At 46.5% G+C, this 20,626-nt stretch overlaps 1 protein-coding gene across 2 annotated transcripts in view; it reads right to left on the bottom strand.

The window, feature by feature from the left end:
* Positions 1–20,626, bottom strand: part of SLCO3A1 (solute carrier organic anion transporter family member 3A1) — a 153,598-nt gene that overhangs the window by 12,711 nt on the left and 120,261 nt on the right. For both annotated transcript variants that reach the window (XM_057419317.1, XM_057419399.1), the window contains exons 3-7: positions 17,254–17,352; positions 14,028–14,291; positions 5,684–5,848; positions 4,334–4,532; positions 3,290–3,428 (exon numbers count right to left, since the gene is read on the bottom strand). In XM_057419317.1, the coding sequence (XP_057275300.1) occupies positions 3,290–3,428; positions 4,334–4,532; positions 5,684–5,848; positions 14,028–14,291; positions 17,254–17,352 (866 nt within the window). The remainder of the gene's footprint in view (positions 1–3,289; positions 3,429–4,333; positions 4,533–5,683; positions 5,849–14,027; positions 14,292–17,253; positions 17,353–20,626) is intronic.

Below are 20,626 nucleotides of genomic sequence, written 5' to 3' on the forward strand. Positions count from 1 at the left end.
CAATTAAGGCACACAATACTACCAAGAAATCCCTTAATGAATACAGAATGAAAGGATCATAAATGATTCATGGCTTGTCTTCATCAGCCCGCTGGGTTTGTAAGAGGAGTAACGCCATAAAATAAAATATGTTGAAAAACAGCTAAATCTCCTCCTCTTCCTCCCCACTACATTCAAGCAGAAACTCCTTTGCTTTTCTGCTGGGTCCCCTTAGGACCATACAAAAAGCACACTTTCTGGTTCACCGCCTCTAAAGATAAGCATCCGCGGGGATACCACTCCAGCCTTTCTGACACCAATCCCTTTCTACTGCATAGGAGTCAAATGATTTTCTTCTGAAGAAGTGCATAGAGGGCAAGAGAGACTGCAGTGCAGAACTGCAGGAGAGCTGGAGGAGATATGCAGGTGCCTTTCTGGCTGCCAAGCAATAGTTAACAAATTCCTCTGCTGTGAGTTAGAAGCTGCCACCTGAAGGCTCCGAGATGGTGACAATTAGCACCACTGCAGTGGTGTCTGCACACAGACAACAGGAATGTGTAGCTCCTGGCTTTTACTGCAGTGCTTTGCTAGCAAACAATCTGGACACAACCAGGTGGATTAAAAGCCATCTAAGTCCAGGAAAGTACACACCTGCACTGAAAGATCCTGGGACAAAGTTCCCATCCTGGCAAACATGCATAACTGGCTGCTTATTTCCTCTCATCAGTGAAGAGAAGGTACCTGTTTCTGGAAGTGGTGGGGCATATTCTTCTCCCATTGGTGTGATTTTTGAGGCAGGTCCTCACCTCCACTGCCTGAAAACTTATCCCTCAATCTGCTTTTTCAACCATTCTGCACCAAGGTGCTGGCCCAAAGCAGTGCGATCAGTTTATACCAACTACATCTGCTTGCTTAGCGTTGTGCCTCATCCTTACCTGGGAGATCTTTGATCTTTTATTACTGACACACTCTTACAACTCACAGACATCAAACAAGGAAACATCAAAGATGGAGTCTACCTTTGTCCTGTGGAGAGGCAACTTCTTGCTACGTGTGCCAAATTGCTATAGATTCTCTTGTCTGCAATCCCACTGCATTCAAATATGCGTTATCACAGCCTTCCACTGCCCAGCTGCTTGCACACCCGGATTTATTATGTGCATCTGAAGATGCAGAGTTTGCACCTTTAACAGCATCCTGAGTTTGGAGTAATTATCCATGCAAATCACCCATGGTTTTAATTACTTATTCTTTTAAACCCTGGCTCTGACAAGCTGGTACTTCAGAGCAAAGCTGTGAGATGCCAGCATAGTAATGCCAGGCTGGAATTCATGAGTCTCCAGCCAAAAAGGGTAAGGGAAGCAGTGGCATCAAACAAACTAGATGCACAGTCAAATGCTTCATAGACAAGGGTCACTCCCAGGAATGGCTTAAAAGATAAATTCCTGAGGGTGCCAGAACTCTGCCTATCAGAACTGATATGTCTAAGGCTTTCTGGACAGGTAGACCTCTGCAACCAGCTCAGGAAGAGAGAAGAAATGAGAAAGAAAAAGCTAACTGAGCTACACATTGCTTTTAGAAATTGTTCACAGAGGAAAAGTGGAGAGAGGTAGTCAGAAATGTCCAATGCAGTAAAGTTAAATAAAGCATTCAGAGAATTTTATGTCCCAGTAAAAAGCGACCCTTGGCTCATCACGAGCATAAAACATTCACAAGACCCTCTAGGCAGATCATTACCTGGATTATGAGTTTAAAACCTGGTTTGGCAATTTGGCTTTGCCTCAGGGCTGTTGCATGGCCAAACTGGTCCATAATTCCTGATAACACCTTTTCCAGAGGATGCTATTGCTTCACTAATTTGTGTTCAAAACCTTACTGCAAAAAAAACCCTACAAAACCAAGCAATCGAAAGAACCCCATGATGAGGGAAAGGCAAAATAAGGAAGAATAAGTAAGAGACGGTGAGGCAGAGTGAGGTTTTTGCTCAGAGGTTTGTTCTTGCAGAGCACGAGGGACAGGCAGCTGCAGACTGAAGGGGCAGAGCTGAATTTTCATTACTATTCTCCCTCCAGAGAAGCCAGAGCTTTGCCCTGAACTGCACAGCAAGGAGGTTGTTCCTGCCCTCCAGCCATGGACCACATCGGCTGTATTCTTGTTAAGGGCTTGGTGAACTGGTGTGACACTATTCCTGACTTCTTGTTAAAAGCATTGTGTTGTGGTCCCAGGTGTTGACTTGTCTCTTGTTGGGAGGAGGAGGAGGAAGAGGGCAGGAGGTAACACCTTTGCATGTGTCACACACTCATGGAGTCCCTTGTGGGGATGCTGAAAGCACTTGGAAACTGTGGTATTTTGAATTGCAGCCTACATCTCTGAGGATGGAGTGGGAATTGACATGAGTTTTAAGCAGGTTGAGCTCCAGGGCACCTGGGCTCTGAGGCTGCACTTTCTAGAGCAAGACTGCACCTCTGCTCATTGGCACTCGTGGGAGGTTTGTCTCTTTTGGGGAAGAAGGGAGGTTTGACGTTGCCTCAAAGGGGAAGGATGAAGCCATGGAGGTGAGTACTGATTTCCCTGCAGTCACAAATGCAGGTCAGCCTGAGACCAGGCTGACCTGACAGGGAGCAAGGATCGCAGAACACCACCAATTCCCACCCATGGGAGCAGCAGGCACTCATTTTCAGTGTAATCTGAAGACATTACTATTTTGGCAGCAAAATCTGGAAAAGCAGGCTTTTAAGATATTGCTAAAAATTCCCCTCAACTTTACACAGAGATGATTTGGTCTTTAAGAGTTTTCTAAACGAAATAAACTCCTAAATATGGAGAACTGAAAAATGCAGAATGTTTTTGGTTGGAATCTGCTCCCTGGACACCTGCTCTTGCTGCTGCCTCAGAGTAAAGCAGGGAAAGAGAGAAAAGCAAGAGGAGCGGAAGGAAAGCTTAAACAAGGATGAATAAAACCAGGATTTGGACACATGTTGGTCCCACAGCCTGGGCTCTTGCGGAGGATCTGGGTTCTACCAATGGACAACTGTATAGATTTCCTACCATGTTCCTTGCTTCTGCAGTGAGGCGAAAGACCAGAGGAGGAGGAGGTTGGGAAATGCCAATCTGCTCCATGAGAGTCAGCAGGCATTTATGCAACAGAGCAAACAATGACAGTGGCTCAGGCCCATCTGATACATGAGGCAAGTGTTTTTGGGTGCAAGCACTGCTGGCTGTAAATGAGTTGCTCTACCAGATGCACACTAACCTCACTCACTCGCACCCATAGAGCTGTTCCTGAAGGTCCTAAGGAAAGCCCACTCACCGTGCTGCTGCAGCCAGCAAAGCAGGCAGATAAGTATGTGACCCCGTCTGCCCCACACACTGGAGTGAAGGAATCAGTTTGGCATTCACAGTTGTTATTGCAGGGGGAATACGGGTCCAGAGATGAGGTTGGAGTTGAGCTGGAAGAGAAACATAAGGAGAAATTAAAGGGTAGTGTGATGATATCATCCAGCTTTTCCAATCGCTGCCACACAAAGCTGGCTTTGAAGAGGGGTAGCTAAGGCAAACAGCTTATGAAAGGCAGAGTGCAGGCTATCTGGTTCCCAGCTTTAAGAAACCCAGGCTAAAGCTTCTCCCTGGGGACAGAAACGCCATGGCCACTATCCTTCTGCAGCAGGAAATCGAATGTGAGGCTTGGGCTGCCTTGTTACCCCAACAAGGAGCCCCAAGGAAGCCCAAAGAGATGCTGTGGAGATTGCTCTCTATTTTTTTACAACAGTAAGGAGCTGAGAGCATGAAGCTGTCACCTTCTAAAACATCACTGCTGCATACTAAGGAGCACCAGAAAAGAAAACACAGAATAACTCTCTCCAAGTCCTGTGAATGCTACAGGGCACCCTGTGCCTCCTCATTTCTCCCATTAAATAAAGCCTGGAGCCACATGTACTCCCTCTTCACCATATCTGAATTTCCAGGCATCCAAAACCTGGTTCTGCAAATTCTCCTCAGGCACTTAAATAAATGTATGAAGCAGTGCACGTCCCTCACTGCCAGGAGAAACCAGATGGTGCAGTGCACCCAATGCTATGTAGCTGGCCATGGGCGCAGAATCAGGTCTGGCACCTTTTAATTCAGTTTGACTGATTTTAGTAAAGCTTCATTGTGAGCTGCAGGTACTCAGCTCTCACAGTGAGGAGTGGCATGAAAATATCCCAGACTAAGAGCCCTATGTGACATTACCTTCTATATGGCTCTGTATGGGTACTAAGGGCCAGCAGTGCCTGAAGGCTGCCTGTTGAGGACAGTAACAAACCATTTATATTGGCAAGGCTGTGTGAGACCCTGAAGTTCTCTGCGGACTCACTTGTTTCCATAGGGAACAGTAACCCCTGCCACAGGTCCTGTGTCGCACCCCAGGAAGAGGAAAGACACGTAGCAAGCTGTGGACACCAGGTTCACCAGCATGGCCATCCTGATGGCTCCCAGAGCGGACAGGCTGAGCTTCTTCACCAAGAGGCCACCCAGGAATATGCCCAGACAGGCACACGGGATTGCTGTCATCCCTGCAAGAGGAAAGAGGCTTTTTACTTTTCAGCAAAGAGATCTGTGCTTTACTGCAGAGAAACCTTGCAATGACCAACTGCTGGAATAGCACCAACCTGGGGTTGCCTAAAAAGAGAGTAACGGATGCAAATGGCTATGCTGCCTTGCACGGCGAAACTGAGATCTTCTTCCAGTTCTCATCCATATGAGTGAGATGCTGACATTGCTGAGATTGGCCCACCCTAACCTACGCAGCATCACTTCCAATGTTTCCTGCAACAGTTAGGAGACAAAGCCAAGGATTTTGCATGTTGTCCAGAGGCTTTGCATGAGCCCTGCTGGGTGTACTTCACAGCAGTCTGATCTTCAGAGACCAGGCAAAAGTCACAACTGAATATATGAATTCTCCCTTAAAGAATCTTCTTATACTGTGAAATGGAAAATCGCTGCCAGAAGTGACTCACTTTCCAGGCCCAGGAAGGCATTATCACACTGAGCTTGTCTGGGTTCACTTCTCTCCCTCTGCTGCCTGGCCTTACCTACCTGGGCTAAGCTTAGAAGTGCATCCAAACCCTGGCATTTCTGGAGTCCCATAAACACCATGTGGGAAATCTGGTCTCAATTTTGTTCAAATTAAATAAGTTGTGAGGACTGTGGATGTATTAAAGTCTCCCTTCTCACTGCTAGATCAGAAGCAGGATGTGCTCTGGCTCACGGTGACCCATCCTTGCTGAGCATCCAGCTCTACTCACATACTGACTGGCTAGGGCATCTTCCACCACACAGTGTGGTGGTTTTCCTTCTCACAGTGGGTCAGTGGTGAAGCTGCTTTCCTTTGCAAAGCCTTTAATTCTCAGAAAAGATGGAAGATAGAACATCTTTGAGAGCTCTGGCCTTCTGTCAAATCCTATTAAAATTCACCAGAGAGTTCTTGTGTCACTGGGGAAAACTGCAGGGGATTGTTTCTTTTGGAAAACCAAGCCAAAACCAGAAGCTATTGGAGCTCAGTGTGAATTGGGAATAATCAGCAGGAGAAGATGAATGAAGATCCTGCTTAGGTAAGTCACTTTTAGGGCAGCCTAAGCAGTGAGACTGGTTGTGGTTACCAGCCATACTGAACACTTAAATGCCTTTGAACAGAAGAGATGTGGTGGTTCCTGTTGGGACTCACCCAGGAGCTGGTTGGCAGATGAGGTGGTGAGGTTGAACTGCTGCTCCAGGTACTTTCCCAGGAAGGCGGCGAAGCCAGCCACCACCGCGATCTCCATGCAGGCTGCCAGGATGATGCAGGTGAAGACAGGATTGGAGAGCAAGTGCTTAGTTACTTTGGGGATCACTGGAAGAGAGGAAAAATCGAGAGGTGTTTTGGCACAGGCTGTGCTCGAGGTGCTGGAGGTACCTTGCTGCTCTCCTGCAGGACAAACTGATTTCAAATCAGAGATAATTTGCTGTTCTGCACAGACCAGCTGGTTGAAATGTGGCAACATCAGAACAGAGTGAAGCACCAGAACAGCGCTACCTAAAGATGATACCAGAAGGGTGCAAAATCACCTGTCATTATGTTTGCATCCTACAGATGATGCTGAAATTTTGAAGGATGACTGTTTTCCAATATTGCTTTTGTTCCGCTCATAGGGAAGTCAATCAAAGCCTCGTATTCTTTTGCCTTCTCCTTTCCCTACCTGCTCCCCATGAACAATGCTGAACCAGCCGATAGATTGTCATGAGTACTGTGCTCAGCACTGCACCAGCTTTCAGACACAAGCTAACACAGCTCACTCTTGGCCTTTCCTTCTCCTGCCATCCAGATTTGCTTCATTTTCATATTCCCAGACAATCCTGGCTTGTGTGCTGAAGGACACTTTCTTGCAGCACACTGGGGTGAAATCTGAAATTCTCCTGCTTAGCCTGGGGTCACCCATGGGTATAAAGGACCTCATGTCTGGGACATGCATGTTAGCCTGTCTGTTCCCATAACCCAGAGCTTCACCAGCCAAACAACATCTTCCATGCAGACCCTACCAGCCTTGGTGGCTGCAAGGGCAGAAGAGGACACACTGAGCTATTCACTGAGATGCACACGCACTTGCTTTAGTTTCATGACCCACTGGCTCCTCCCTCCCATTATCATTAGTGTCCGGAGTCCTCTTCTCCAAGCCTGTCTCTATTTCCGATAATCAAACATGAGTTACCTTACAAAAGGAAATCTGGCTAATGAATCAGATAGCACATTTTCTACTTCAGCGAACATTTTAATTATTGCTGAGATAACACAGCTTGAAGAGGAGAGCATCCCACTACAGAAGAGAGCCTTGCTTTGTCTCAATACCTGATGACTAATTTCGCCCTGAATTAAATGTGAAAATCATTAAGTTTCAAAATTACCTCGCTGAAGTGTAGTGAAGCCTCAATGGACCCCTATTTGCATTCTGAAATCCATCCCCCACATCCCCTGTGGTGTACCAAGGTCTGGTAGATGACAAATTTCTCTGGTTTTGGCTCCTGTTTTCCCTTAAGGCTTTTTTTGTGGTGCAAAACCCAATTACACTGGCTTCAGCAAATGAATGCACAGCTCTCTGTCAAGGCTTTGCTTGGGTCCCCTTGGTTCTTGGGGAGAAGGGGGGAAAAAGGGTTATAATTAGGTTTGATATAACCTTTTGGGAAGGGGCCACTCCACAGGTTCTGTTCTCTTTACATCACAAAGGTATTTTCCCGCTGTATAAAATCCTTGCTTCCTGAGGATTTGCTGAACATAATGAAGGTGCAGGAGGCACAGGACTTTTTAGTAGAGCAGGGGAAAAAAAGAAAAAGGAAAAGAAAAGAAAATACTGGGAGGGAGGAATGGAGGTGGGGGGATTCAGACGTGGATGATCTCAGAAGTCACCTGCTGCCTCCTTCAGTTCTTTGGTGGCCACCTCCAGAATTTCCAGGAGGGAAAATACAAAGGTGGACTTGGCAGCACTGAGTGTGAAAAGCCATATTTAAAGTATTAATGCCTGTTGTGCCTCCGGAGTACAGTTTGTGCAAGATTGATGGATTCCTCGAGATGTAGCTTTGTGCCAATTCAAATGCAAAGACACAAAGGTCTACCTCTAACTTTATCCACCAAACAATAACAAGGACAGCCTGTCTTTTGCAGGAGGGAGTTAAAGATCATGGACATTTATTTCTGAAGCTGGCAAGGCTGATACCCAACCATCATTCATCACCCAGGTTAAAATCCATCCTTTGCCCTTGGGGATGGACAGAGAACATTTTGGAGAGCTATTGCACCATCTCAGACAAGAGAGGAGGCCTCGTGACTGCCTTACCTGGCAGTGTTCGGCATGAGTCCCATCACTTTATCATTGCTTCTCCCCCCTGTGTATCTGGGAGTGAGTTTTCTGGGATAGATCCTGTCCTCCACTGCATGTCTGAGCACCATCTACTGCAACAGGGCTCTGTCCCAGCTAGAGGGCATAAAATAAAACCCAGTGCAAAGAGTGCAAAGGCAACATAGGCAATACTTGGCACCCTCCATCATCATCTCAGCCAGGGCCAGCTCAATCTCTTTAATTTTCTAAGTGGAACGGCAGGAGGCTCCCCATAGAAATTAATATCCTTTCATCTTGCTACTGCCACTCGTTAGGATGAATCATTTGACACCTGCTGTTGCCTTATCTGTCTCAGTTCTTGGGGTAAAATACCTCTGGGAACAAGAGTAAAAGTCATCAGTGAAGTTTAAAAATCTCTCAATAGACCAGAGTGATGTGCTTTCAGCTGCTTGGCATATGGTGCTGGGTATGAAGGGGGAATGGAAAACGTCTAATGGGGGACAGTAAAGCCCTGGAGAATGCACAGTCAAGCACGGTGCTCCACCCCTGAAAAAGTCATGATAAATGTTATCCTGCACCTTGCTGGCCCAAAGGTTAATGGAACACTGCAGCAGCACTTCGCAGATATAAACCTGAGGTCGAAGCCTGTTTGCTGAATGGGAAAAGGGAAAGGTCTTTTGGATTCAAAAGAGTCTCAGAAATCTGCTTGGAGAACCCATAAGCTGTAGCAGACATGCACAGAAAGACTCACTCTCCCACACTCAGAAGGACCAGCTCATTTAACATCCTTACCCACTGCACCCAATATGCCACAGAAATGATGGCAGAAAAGCAATTCACATTGTGATGGCAAGATATGCTGAGAAGAATGAGAAATCTCAGCCTCTTTTCACCGCTAAAGTACTTAAACCCAACTCTTCAGACCATTCATGTGCAGCACTGGTCACAGGATCATCCACAGGTTGGAGGGGACCCAAGAAGATGTCCGAAAGCTCTCCAACACCCCTCAACTTCCCACCTTTTAACACCCCAAGCATCAAGCATCCTCCCTGTTTCCTGCTGTGGGGCCAGCTATGGGTGACTGGCCACAGGCTTGACAAGCAAACACACTTATGTAAACCAAGTAGCTTTGATTTGTCACTAAACATCAGGGAGTACCGGGGATAATTGGCAACCTCATTACATGAGGTTTAACTACTCTCCAGAAACAACAAACTATAATCATCACGTTGGTGCTTGAAATGAATTGTTTGGAACATTACAATCACCAAGGCCCCTTTTTCCAGTTGCAGCACCCTACAGAGACATGTTTTCAATTTGCAGTAAAGATGAGGAATACAGAAAGCAAAGTAATAAATTACAGGGGGGTTTACAGCCCAGTCCACCTAGGACAGCATGGTGAGGGAAAGCCGAAATGTAGTATTGAGCCAAAATATTACTTTCTAATAGCAACGTAAGTAGCAAGTCTCAGATCTGAATAGAAAACAAAAAGCAAATATCTCCTCCTGGCTTGAGGAATAAGGGATGAAGAAAATAGTGCAAGCAGCAAGACAAAAATACCTCCTGAAAAGAGGCTGCTTCTATAAAAGAGAATGTGAAGTAAGGCTGAAGGTGAGTTGAATATGCCAAAGACCACATGGCCTTGACAAAATTAGTATCACAAAGGATGTGAAAGAAAAGGATGACATCTATGTCAAAGAGGCTTCTTGACAGATACAAGCCTGAAGCAACATGTCCTGGGTTCAGCGTAAACCACGATACAAGACTAACATTCTCAGGTATGGAAAGCAGGCCCTTCTAGTCTATTATCTTGCCACCAGCAACCACCTTTGTTCAACTTCAGAGGGGGCCATAAATCTCCCTCATCATGGAGGTCATGGCAAGGCACAGTATCTTTCTGGAGACAGACACACTCTGAATGACATCAGCTCAGCTTCTGCCCTGAAGTGTGCAGGTTGAAGACCTCTCTAAATTAATCAAAGCTTCTCATAACAGGGATGCTTGAAATGACCAAGAAGAACCTGCCAACAAAGCCTGCACCTTTGTGAAATCCAAGCCAAAAAAATCTGAGACTGTTAGGATCCGGTGTGGGGCCTTTTATGATCACCTACCATCCCCTTACCTATGATTTGGAGCTCTTAGCAAGCCTTTTAGACGCTGGTAGGGAGCCAAGACCCAAATCCAAAGAGGCATTAAGGTCTTGGTACCCTTCTAGATCTCAAAGACTCACCTCTCCGGCCATGAATGAAAGCACAGAAGGAGCCCTCTCCAAAAGGTTGTCACTATCACTCATTAGTCATGAGTTTGAAAGTATTCATGTTAGCCATTAACCCTGCTCAATCCTATGAACTTCCACCAAGGACTATGGGCTCTCCATGGCCCAGGACCCCCCTGCACAGCTGGGAGCTTTGTGCTACGTGTCTGCTCCCAGAGAGAACTTCTGGGGAGAGAAATCCATGATTCAGAGCAACTCCCTTGCTAGGTATTAAGCAGATTGGTACCCAGAGTAGGAAGGAACTGAACAGAAGACAGGACAGCTGTCAGCTGTACATCGCAACTCTTACGCTCTTGGAAATGAAGCTGGACAAAACCCAAAATGTTTCCAAATCTAGGGAATCTGCAGTTTTGAAATTCATTTAGTTCCACACTGAATTTTCTTTTAATTTCTTCTGAATGAGCTTCTCTCTCCGAACCTGAAGGATTCCATATCAATTTGAATCCTTTCAGGTTTTTAATCTCTCTTGCTAGACAGGCAGGCAGAATGTAATGAATTCCTGGTTTAAATCATTGCAAAACAAAATGCATTTAGAGCAGAGTGTTCCAGGGATGATAAAGATAAAGGCAAGGAAGCATTTTGAAACCAAATTTCAATGGAATTGACCACTCAATTCAGCAGAAGTGACATTTCTGTATGGGAGAAAAAGAAAGATTTGAACAAAATATTTCCAAGCACGTCCTGGAGCAGGTGGTGGATTAGAGGCAGCGTGTTAACAGTGAGTGAGAGGGCAAAGGCAGGACAGACACAAGCAGAGGGCACAGGTGCCATGACACAGCCAAGCATCGTCTCTTGCCCCAAACAGCAGCGAGGTCCCCAAGGCAGACCAGAGCTGTGCCCCCAGGACAGCAAGGCTGCTGCAGCCCATGCCTGATGTGCTTTCACAGAACATACAGAGATGCAGGGCTGGAACAACCCTGCCAGGCTGCCAGGTGAGAGCAAAGAGCAATGGCAGCATTTATCCATCCTCTCCCTGCTATTAATCCTTCACTTCCCTGTGCTCCCAAATTAACTGAAATACAAATCAGGTAAAGTGTTCATATGCCCATTCAGCAATGGTAAGCACTTCCCACGACAATCCCAAAGCTTTCCTGCCTGTGCAGAGCTGCTGTGGCAGTTACACGCTGCCTTTGCTGCCTTTAATTGCCTCCTCACCTTGTGCCACTCAAAGACATGGATTTCATTTCAAGTTTGAAGCTCCCCTTTGTGATGCCTCTTTTCCCACCATGAAAATACCCGTCAGGAGAAGATGCCCTGGCTTCCCAAAAGCTGGGCCCTCCCTCCTGTTTAGACCTTGAAAGAGATGTAAAAGACTTTGACTCTTTCAGGAGATTGCTTTTATACTATTTCTAGCTTTTCTGCATGCTAAGGCTAGAGAAAGCCAAGGAATCTCACCCAGCCCTTCATTTCATTGTCTCTCAGCAGATCCTGTAGTGTCTCGAGCATCCTCCCACATGCCAGCCATGCCATGTCGCTAGCTGACAGCATGTCTCCCACTAACACAACCCTGCTCCCTCTCCTGCCATGTCCACTAGCTTGCACCAGTCGCTGCAAGGCTTGAAAAAAACAAAAGAAAAAGCAATCAAACCTCTTCAACAGCCAAAAGGGAGACCCAGGTCAGCCTCTAGGGATGCACTGTTGACATAAAGTGTGTTTGAACTATCAGTCCAGAAAAACAACCTTCCCCCCCCACACTGTGCGTAGGAGGTGGACAATCCACACCTCCATGCAGACACGGCCTTACACCAGCCTAGGACCGAGCTGCAGAGACAACACTGCCTACAAAGGAGTCAGAGGTATGGCCACACAAACCCCAAAGAGCATTTCCACCTCCAACCTCATGTACAGGTACATTCTTCCACTGTTCAGCTTCACAAAACCTGCAAACGCCAAAGCCCATAATATGAATGAAGACATGACTATGCAGGCACATATATATATATATATATTTAACCTCTGTAAATAATTACCAGTTCTTTTTATCCTAGGGGAAAAGTGCAAACAGTTCATAGCTTTCCCCAAAGGAAACCTTGTGCAATCAACAAACAGAGTAAGGCTACAATGTCCCACCACAATAGGAAGCACATATATATAAACACATTGCAGCTGCTGGCAAAATAAACACAGACTCACAAGATGGTTTGGGTTGGAAAGGACCTTAAAGCTCATCCAGTTCCAACTCCCCTGCCATGGGCAGGGATACCTTCCACTAGACCAGGTTCCTCAATGGGTCAATGTATCATGTATACACGTGGCAAGACACAACCCATCACCTTAAACACGACTCATCAAGAACGAGTGAGCGCATCTGCCTTCCCTTGCAGCACATGTCTGAACATCTCCAGGCAGGCACTGCAGCAAACACAACTCTTGACCACATTCCAACTGTGACAACAGTGGCAAGGGACTTGAAAGGAGACGTCAGCTACCAACACCCTGTCATCTGTGACAGTCTCAAAGGCATAACTAAAAAGGTCATTCCCTGTGTTATTTGATGTGATATAAATTGCATTTCAAAGTCCATCTACAAAGAGACTTCTGGAATACTGACTGATCTGAAATGGGGTTACCTGCAATGAGAAGGCTAACATGGAAGACTGTGGTACTTTCTGATGTAATCAGTACTGTGAAGCAGTTTAATTTCTCTACTTGAGTGAACAACAGATGCTCTAGGAACCCCTCCACAGCCTTTCTGTGAGCAAGGAACTCAGCTTGCTCAGCACCATCCTCGGGCAGAACTGCCCTCCATGCAGCACAGACATGCTACAGTCTTTCATTTTTCTGTATGAATATCCACAAAAACTTCCAGTGCCCGTTCCAAACACATGGGGCCAGAAGCAGATGCTCTGATGAGTCCATGACAAAAGACACACAATTATCCAGAGGTACCATGGGAAAAACGCATTCCTTGAACTTGAGAAAAACCAGGATGAAAGGATGAAGAAATTAATTCTAAAGACAGTATTTCAAACAATGTATCCCTTGACCTTTCTTTTGAAACTTCCCATCAAGTCAAGATTTCACATCTTTGACCTTCCCTTAATGAACTAGCACATCAACTGTTCAAGGCACTTTTATATTTAAGAACACGTTCTTTTTCCCCCAAAGTCTCTTTTTCCTTCTACCTCATATGACTCCCAATTAAGGCAACTGCACAGGGAGTGATTTTTGTCCTCGTTTATCTAAATGAGATAGGCAGTAATGAAACTTCCCTCTGCCACAGTGACAGAGAGTGGGAAGCACCCACCAGTGCTACAGAACCACCCTCTCAGATGTAGGAATTTCCATTGCAGCCTACAGAAGGGATATCTGCCCTCATTCTCTCACAGAATGCTTATCCTTAGCTCATCTTAAGTAGAACCAGGTCCACTTCCATCTCTGCAGGAAACATCATGGGGGTTTCTACAAGCCATGCCACTTTGATGCTATTCTGGGCTGGTATCTACCTCTTCCCATTGCAGTTTGAGAGCTGTGGTGGTAGCCAGCACTCCTTGCTTTGTATGTGGGACTGGAATAAGCTGCAGCTCAGATGCTGGAAGCTTCCAATCTCTTTTAACTGTCCTTGTTGGCTCTCTCTCCATTTCAGGAGGCAGAGGGAAGCAGGAGAGTAGGCTGGAGAGAAGTTCACAAATTGCTCCAGCAACTGTGTTCCCCTTCATTTTTTTATCAACTCTACAGGACTACCGTGCCTTTCTGAAGCTTTGTAGTTTAAAAAACCCCAAATCTTTCAAGTGGAACAAAGTCTCTCTGAAATAAAGACAATGCCAGAGATAATTAGAAGCTACAGACTGAGATTTCAGGGTACTAAGCTTTAGGGGGGATTTTTGGGGGGGAGGGTAGAGGTAGATAACCCAAATCAAAGACCAATTATAAACCCATCCTGTTGCTGACTCTCATGGAAAACACAGCAAGAGCCAAGGTCTCACCTCGCAGCTGCTGGAAGCAGGTTGTGCTGCTCTCCCCATCCAGCGGGTGCCGCAGGACCCCATTGCTTGGCTTGGGTCTCTCGTATTCCCTCTCGGGAAGCATGGCCTGCTCGCTCTCCCCGGCGTGCTCCGGCCGTGGGGGCAAGGACTGCGGGAACCCGAACATGGGCAGGGATGAGAAGAAGAGTAAGGCACCACACAGCAGGAAGCCTCCCCACCATGCTCCGATCCACCGAGGGTCGTCTGGGGTTATGTCCAGCTTACCTGCAAGGGCAAACACACCCACACACACGTCAGGCTTGGCCTTGGGAAAGGCAATATGACAGTGTTAATGATGCTGTAGGCTGGAAGATGGTTGTTGGGGGCTTTGCTGGCTGGCAAGGGGGTCCCAGTCACAGGGTAGGTGCATCCCGTACCCATTCCCTGTGAGCTACCAGTGCATAATGACCTCCACATCCACAAGGTCCTTGGGACAAGCAACCTATCACCTTGCCTATCTAGGTGGTACAATCTTCTGCAACACCCTATAATCAAAGCTTCTCTCCAATGTCTGTCTCTGCCAGCTCTAGGAAGCTGCCATACATCATTAAGTGTCCCTGCTGGCACCAATGGTTTGGACATTGCTGTCACAGTGTGTCAACTGTGCACACACAGCCGACATACCTGCTGGCACAAAGACCCACATGCAGCAGCATAGACAAGGACACTGCATTCCGTCCCAGCTCACCCCTTTTTCCCCAGGAGGTCAATACTCTCCCTGCTTTGAATTCACACCAAAGGAGAGGTTGGCATTTGGGCTTTGTGGGCACCTGTGACTGTGTGGAGGGTGAAACAGTCCTAAATACTGGAAAAGAAACCCACCCACTGTACCAAACAAACTCAGAAAGATAGAGAAATCATCAGAAAATGAAGAGCAGCAAAATTAAAAGCCAGAGTATCCTGTAGGCCATCACTCAGTGGAGATAAGGAAAAAGAAGGCTCTGGATTCAGTCTGGGGGTATAAAAATAAACAGCAGGAGAAAGAAACTATGTTCCTAAGAGCTGCCTCGCTGCCACAGCTGCTCTGGCGAAGGGTGCCTAGGGCCGGAGCTGAATCCCATGGGAGACCCAGGTCCGCGTGGCTGGAATAACAAGCTCGTCCATTCATGATGCCTGTCTGGTTACCGCCACTCTGAAAAATCTGTCTCAAGTGAAGCAATCAAGTTGTCTCTCAGGCAGAGACGGGAGGAAACTCTTTTCTCCTTAGGGAAAATAACACACAGCTCTCAAATATATATAAAGTGTGAAAAATAGTGCTTTGGAGGGACTGGATTCTTCTGCTGTTCTTTCCTCCTGCCTGAAGTGCATTTTTTCACCTTCTTGGGAACACAGCCATGTGAAGAGCCACATAAACCAAAGCCACCTTCACATCCCCTTCCTTAAACAGGTCCTGTATGGAGGGCTATATAGCAATGTGCCCTGGCACCCCGCACCTGCGGCCTGAAATGGGGTTGGACCCTCTGGAGCTTGGTCTCCTCATGCCATCCCGACGTGCAAAGCAGAACCAGCTGCAATGTGGAAACTGTTCCCCATACAAAAATAGGCAGAGGCCAACTGTGCCCCAGCCTTTGAATGACAGCGATGGACCACAGCCAAATCCAGCTGGATTTGCAGCTGGAAAGCACTATATCCCTCCGTGTAAGATGCTGATACAGAGACTCTCCAGGCTTCTGAGAGAAAATGCTTCCCCCTCCTCCTCTGTGGCTCTGTATTTGTCTGAGGCTTTTTGAGCTGTAAATATGGAACAGTGCCTTACGTTAAGAATGGCCAGATCATATCAAGTTAACTTTTGAGCTAGGCCAGTGCATTGCCTCTGATGGTCGCCAGCTGCAGATGCCCAGAAAATCCATGAGAATAAAGTCAACATATACCTGATATTATTCTTGTGATCTGTGGCTCAGGGGCTTTCTGAGCTAGATCTGGTGTCATGTTCATTTTTTCCTCTATAAACTACTCCAACTGTTTTTGAACCCATTTGTAGACTTCTTATACCCTACGGTGAAGAGTTCCACAGCTACACCTGCTGGCAGAACAAATATCTTCTTCTGCACATTCCTATCTTGAAGTAAATATGAGCTCCTCTGCCCACAGGACCAAGTGAGCCTTTAGCATATCTTTGCTAAAGCCAAGGACTGAAAAGGGACCACGTGGGGTTTGACTGTGCCTAAAGTCTCAGCCATCAAGTAAGATACTTCTTTCCTGCTTGTTCCATATTATTTAGAATTCTTCAGCTTCCATGTGCATGAAGACCAAAATAAGGCACTAGCTCTCTTCCCGATGTGTGTAATTCTATTCCAAGTGCTGCAAGGTCCAACTCCATCAGAACACATCCTGCGAAGATGTATTTGTAACATCATAGAAGTGGAATGCACCCTCAAAGGGGTACAACACCCCTGTGGCAGGATAAGAGCCTGTGGGATCAAATGGAGCTGAGAAATGTAGAAAAAAGCGTCTGAACAACTGAGGGAAAAGAATAAAGCATGAGGATCGCAGTCTACAGCCAGAGGGCTCGGAGAGCAGCAGAGAACAGCCTGTCACACATTGCCCTCTGATGGCAAAGAGCTCGTAGTGCAGGTAGCAATGAAAGCAGAATTTGCAGGGTTTTTTCTTAATGGACAAAAAGACAATTTGAAAACAACTTGCTTGAACCCAAGTGCAGAGCCAAGGTGAGCAACAATGAGCACTGCTTTAGGGAACAGCAATAATGCTGGGGAACTGAACCTGTCCCCCCCTAACTGGGTCATTCGGAGAAGGTGCCAGGCACGGGTCTTACTGATGTGCCTCCATCAGAGGGCCTGGATGGACTTCCCACATCCTGGGGATGGAAGCTCTCCACACTTCATCCCGTGCTTTGGACAAAGCTCCCTTGGCAAGACTATGTGCATGGCTAGCCAGTGTGCCCTGCCACAGTGTTCTTGTAAGGTGTCCTCTAAGAGCTGGGATGAAACCAATCTTGCAGAAGAAAAGCCCATGGAAAGGAACAAATTTTGCCTACTATGAATCTCTTATCTATGGGATCAAGTTGAAATCCTTTGAATCCCAGTCATAAAACCCCTCTAGAAGTGTCACCCATACATGCAAGAGGCACTAAAGACAGAAAAATAGCTTCCTGCTTATAAGCATCAGCATTTTTGTCCTGTTGATACATTATCGTATCTGATTTTAAACCAAACTCAGTTCTCCTTACTTGTGTCAATGAAGACAGCATCCACATAGATTTTGGTACAGAAGGAGCCCAAGATAAATCCACAGGCTGGTCCAAATACCAGCATCGTAAACAGGATCCCTACAAGGAGAGAGAAAAGAGAAAATTAGTACTGGGCTCAGGTTATTCAGTGCAAGTTGTTCTGCTTGTCTCCTGCAAGATGCTATTGCCCTGCTGATGTCAAATATGTGTGTCAAATGCTTCAGGCAAAAGAGCACCCTAAGTACTTTTTTTGCTTTTCCATATCTCTTCAGGAAAAAGAGCAGATGGAGCTGTGATAATGCTGAAACTCTATTGAGCTGGGAAGACACTGTGCATATATACCATGTTTTGGCTGCTTGGAAAGCACAAGGTAAAGCAGCTCCCACGGGAAAGTCTTTACCTTTGCCACCTCCAGCTAAATTCCTGGTAGACAGGGTTATTTTCAGAATTCAGGGCCAGCCAATCTATGAAATGCTGCATTGTCACAGACTGACGGATAAAGTCCCTTTACAGAGGTAAAAGCACTCTTTCATAGCCATGAAGCCCTCCTCCCCACAGTACCCACGCGGCAAACACTCCCCAAGAGGCATGGCTCTTCCATCCTCTCACAACTGCTCACTCCTCCTGCAAAACCCATGTGAAATTGTCAGTGTAACACCAGGCAAACAGCTATTATGAGTAAATGACTTATTTGCTTCCATACAATATTTAGAAGCATTTATTCTCACTCCCATTTTGGCCCTGAAACAAGAATGCTACAGGCACACTGCCAGCTCTCAATTATCCAGGGCAGAAAGGCAGGAGGACACAAGGATAATCCAGAAAAAGCAGCAACAAAGATAACACAAAACATTTGTAAATTAGACAATAGGAACATAGTTGGTACCTTCACATTTGGGATGGAAAACCGACAAGAAGTCCCCAAGGACACTTGTAAATGGCTTTCTGAAGGGAGCAGGGGCAAGTCTGAGCAGCGTGGAGCAGAGCAAGCGCCTGTTTGTTTGCTCTGGAGCAGAGAACTGCTGAACCCGCTCAGGGGGCACAGCTCTTCAGGACCTTCACAGTGATGTAGCAGCCTGTGCTGGCATAACTCTTGGTGTCACTGCACTTCAGAAATGGCTTCTGAAGGAGCTTATTCACATCTGGATGCTTTGCTTGCTCTGCTTTGACAGCAGGGTACAGCCCACATCCAAATCTCCCCAGAGGATGCTGCCTGGCATCTCAGTGCATTCATAATGCACTCCATCACAGCCATCTCAGCCCTCAGGTTCCTTAACTGGAAACTTAATTTCCAAGTTCTATCTCTGTGCATTTCTCAGGAGTTGGATAAATGATCAGACATGTGAAATATTCCCAGGAGACCACGAGCCCTGTGCAAGGCAAACCTTTCCCTCTGGGGACAGTTTAGCCAAGTGGGATAAGGTGGTATGGTGATAAATAACTTCACCTTCATTTTTCAAATGCAGAGTGCAAACTAATTCCTCTAAGTTTGTGGCACCGTGACTTGGCTGGATTAATAACTAGCTACAAAGCAACGGTGTCTCCAGCCAGCCACTCATACAGAAACCCAGCACATTAAAGTCTTCACAGCCATCACCTACAGAAACAAGAGGGAGAAGCAAAGGTGGTGGAAGGAAAATAGTGTCAGGTTGTATCAGCTGCAGTAAGAGGTCGCTGCTGTCAGACAGTGCCCTGTGCCTGATAAACTCAAAGCTGCAGCAATGGCACTGCATCATAGCCCATGCTGCCAGCTTGAATTAGTCCCCAGGGTCTCTGCCATGAGGTCCAGGTCAGCAGTGAAGCAAGCCACCTCCCCTCCTGCAGTCACCTTATCCCAGGACACTGTGGTTTTGCTCCATGATCCAGCAGTAAGTTGGGGAATCTGTGCTCCTCAATCAACAGAGCTGCTTGAGAAGCCCATGCCTTGCTGCGGGAATACGTGAAGCCTCTCGGAGACACCAGTCCCATGTTGTGGGATGTGAAAAGAGGGAAGAGACAGGTTGAGGAACCAAGGAAAGGGATTTATCTCCCCAGCACCACCTCCCTCCTTCCCAGCCCCAAAGCTTACCCCGCTTGGGTCTATAACATTTCCAGCAGCATTTCATACAATACCCATATTGCATCTTTTTTGTCACTAGATGGCATCAGTGTTTGACATTCATTCCACAAGAGCCATGTGGAGCAGGCTGGGGGTGTGCAGCCCATCCCAGCTCCCCAGACACTATCAATCCTGGTACTTGGGTCCTACAGCCCCAGGAGGATCTCACTGATGGCAGGGTGCTGTCCTCACCCATGTATCTGCCATATGTGCAACCAGGTTGTGCCCTCTGGCTGTTTGCACGCAGGAAATCAGAGCAAAGTTTTTAGTCCGGAAGTTTAAACAGACAGCATCTAGCAGAGATGGCCATGGCTATTACCCTGATGAACAAGCTGACAATCAAAGACCACGGTAATCTTTAGTAACTGAACATTAATTATGAGTTTCTATGTAATTCTGGTCAAGCATGTAAGGACACAGTGGGCCTTGTATTGGCTGGAATAGTCCCTGGGGCAGTGGCAAACAGAGCCCATGCTTTGGATGTATCAATGTTGTGTGGAAGAGGGACAGAAGCTTGTCCTGTGATGATTTCTACGCCACAGGCAGGTTGCCAGATCATGTATATACAGGCTAAACCACAGAACTGAAGTGTGCTTCATGGAGCAAAGGATAAGGCAAAAAACACAGGGAAAGATCATCCTGCATTAAAAAGACTCCAGGGAATATTTTCCCCTTTTTCCAAAGCAGAAGAGGACAGGGACCTTTGGCTGGTGATGCAGCAGCAGCATGGAGATGCTGGCAGATGCAGTTAGCTCTAACAAAAAGCAAACACCAAGAAAGCTGTGGCCAGTGCAGGTACTTGCATCAGCGACAGATGAATGCTGCCCCTCCTCACTGTCTGCACCGCATGGCAAACCACCACTTCAGGAGCAAACCGTGTCCTCAGTTATCAAAACACCACATTTCATATACTGATGGCTGCAAGGTTTATCTGCCCTGCAGTGTTCTCGCTAGAGGGCAATGTGGGATAGAGCATCCACTGAACAGGGACACGGATATCTAAGATCTTAGAATGTAATAGGAAATCATTATCCACCTCCGGCTTAAGAAACCCTCAGGTAAATTGTGTTTTTACTTTTCCTATCGTTTGTCTTAAAATCAACAAAACAACTGGCTCATCACATACCCTTTTTATCATCTCTTTTTGAGGCTCCAACAAAATCCTACCATTAGATAATAGTATCTTACACTTTATCTCACAAATCAAACAGGTTTTGGAGAAACCCAAGACTGGATAGTTGAGCGCCTGTACACAACTAGACCATGCTCAAGGAT

The sequence above is a fragment of the Pezoporus wallicus genome, unplaced genomic scaffold (assembly GCF_028554395.1).
Source record: "Pezoporus wallicus isolate ANWC-B61680 ecotype Strahan unplaced genomic scaffold, APGP_CSIRO_Pwel_v1 contig_3952, whole genome shotgun sequence".
Taxonomy (NCBI): domain Eukaryota; kingdom Metazoa; phylum Chordata; class Aves; order Psittaciformes; family Psittacidae; genus Pezoporus; species Pezoporus wallicus.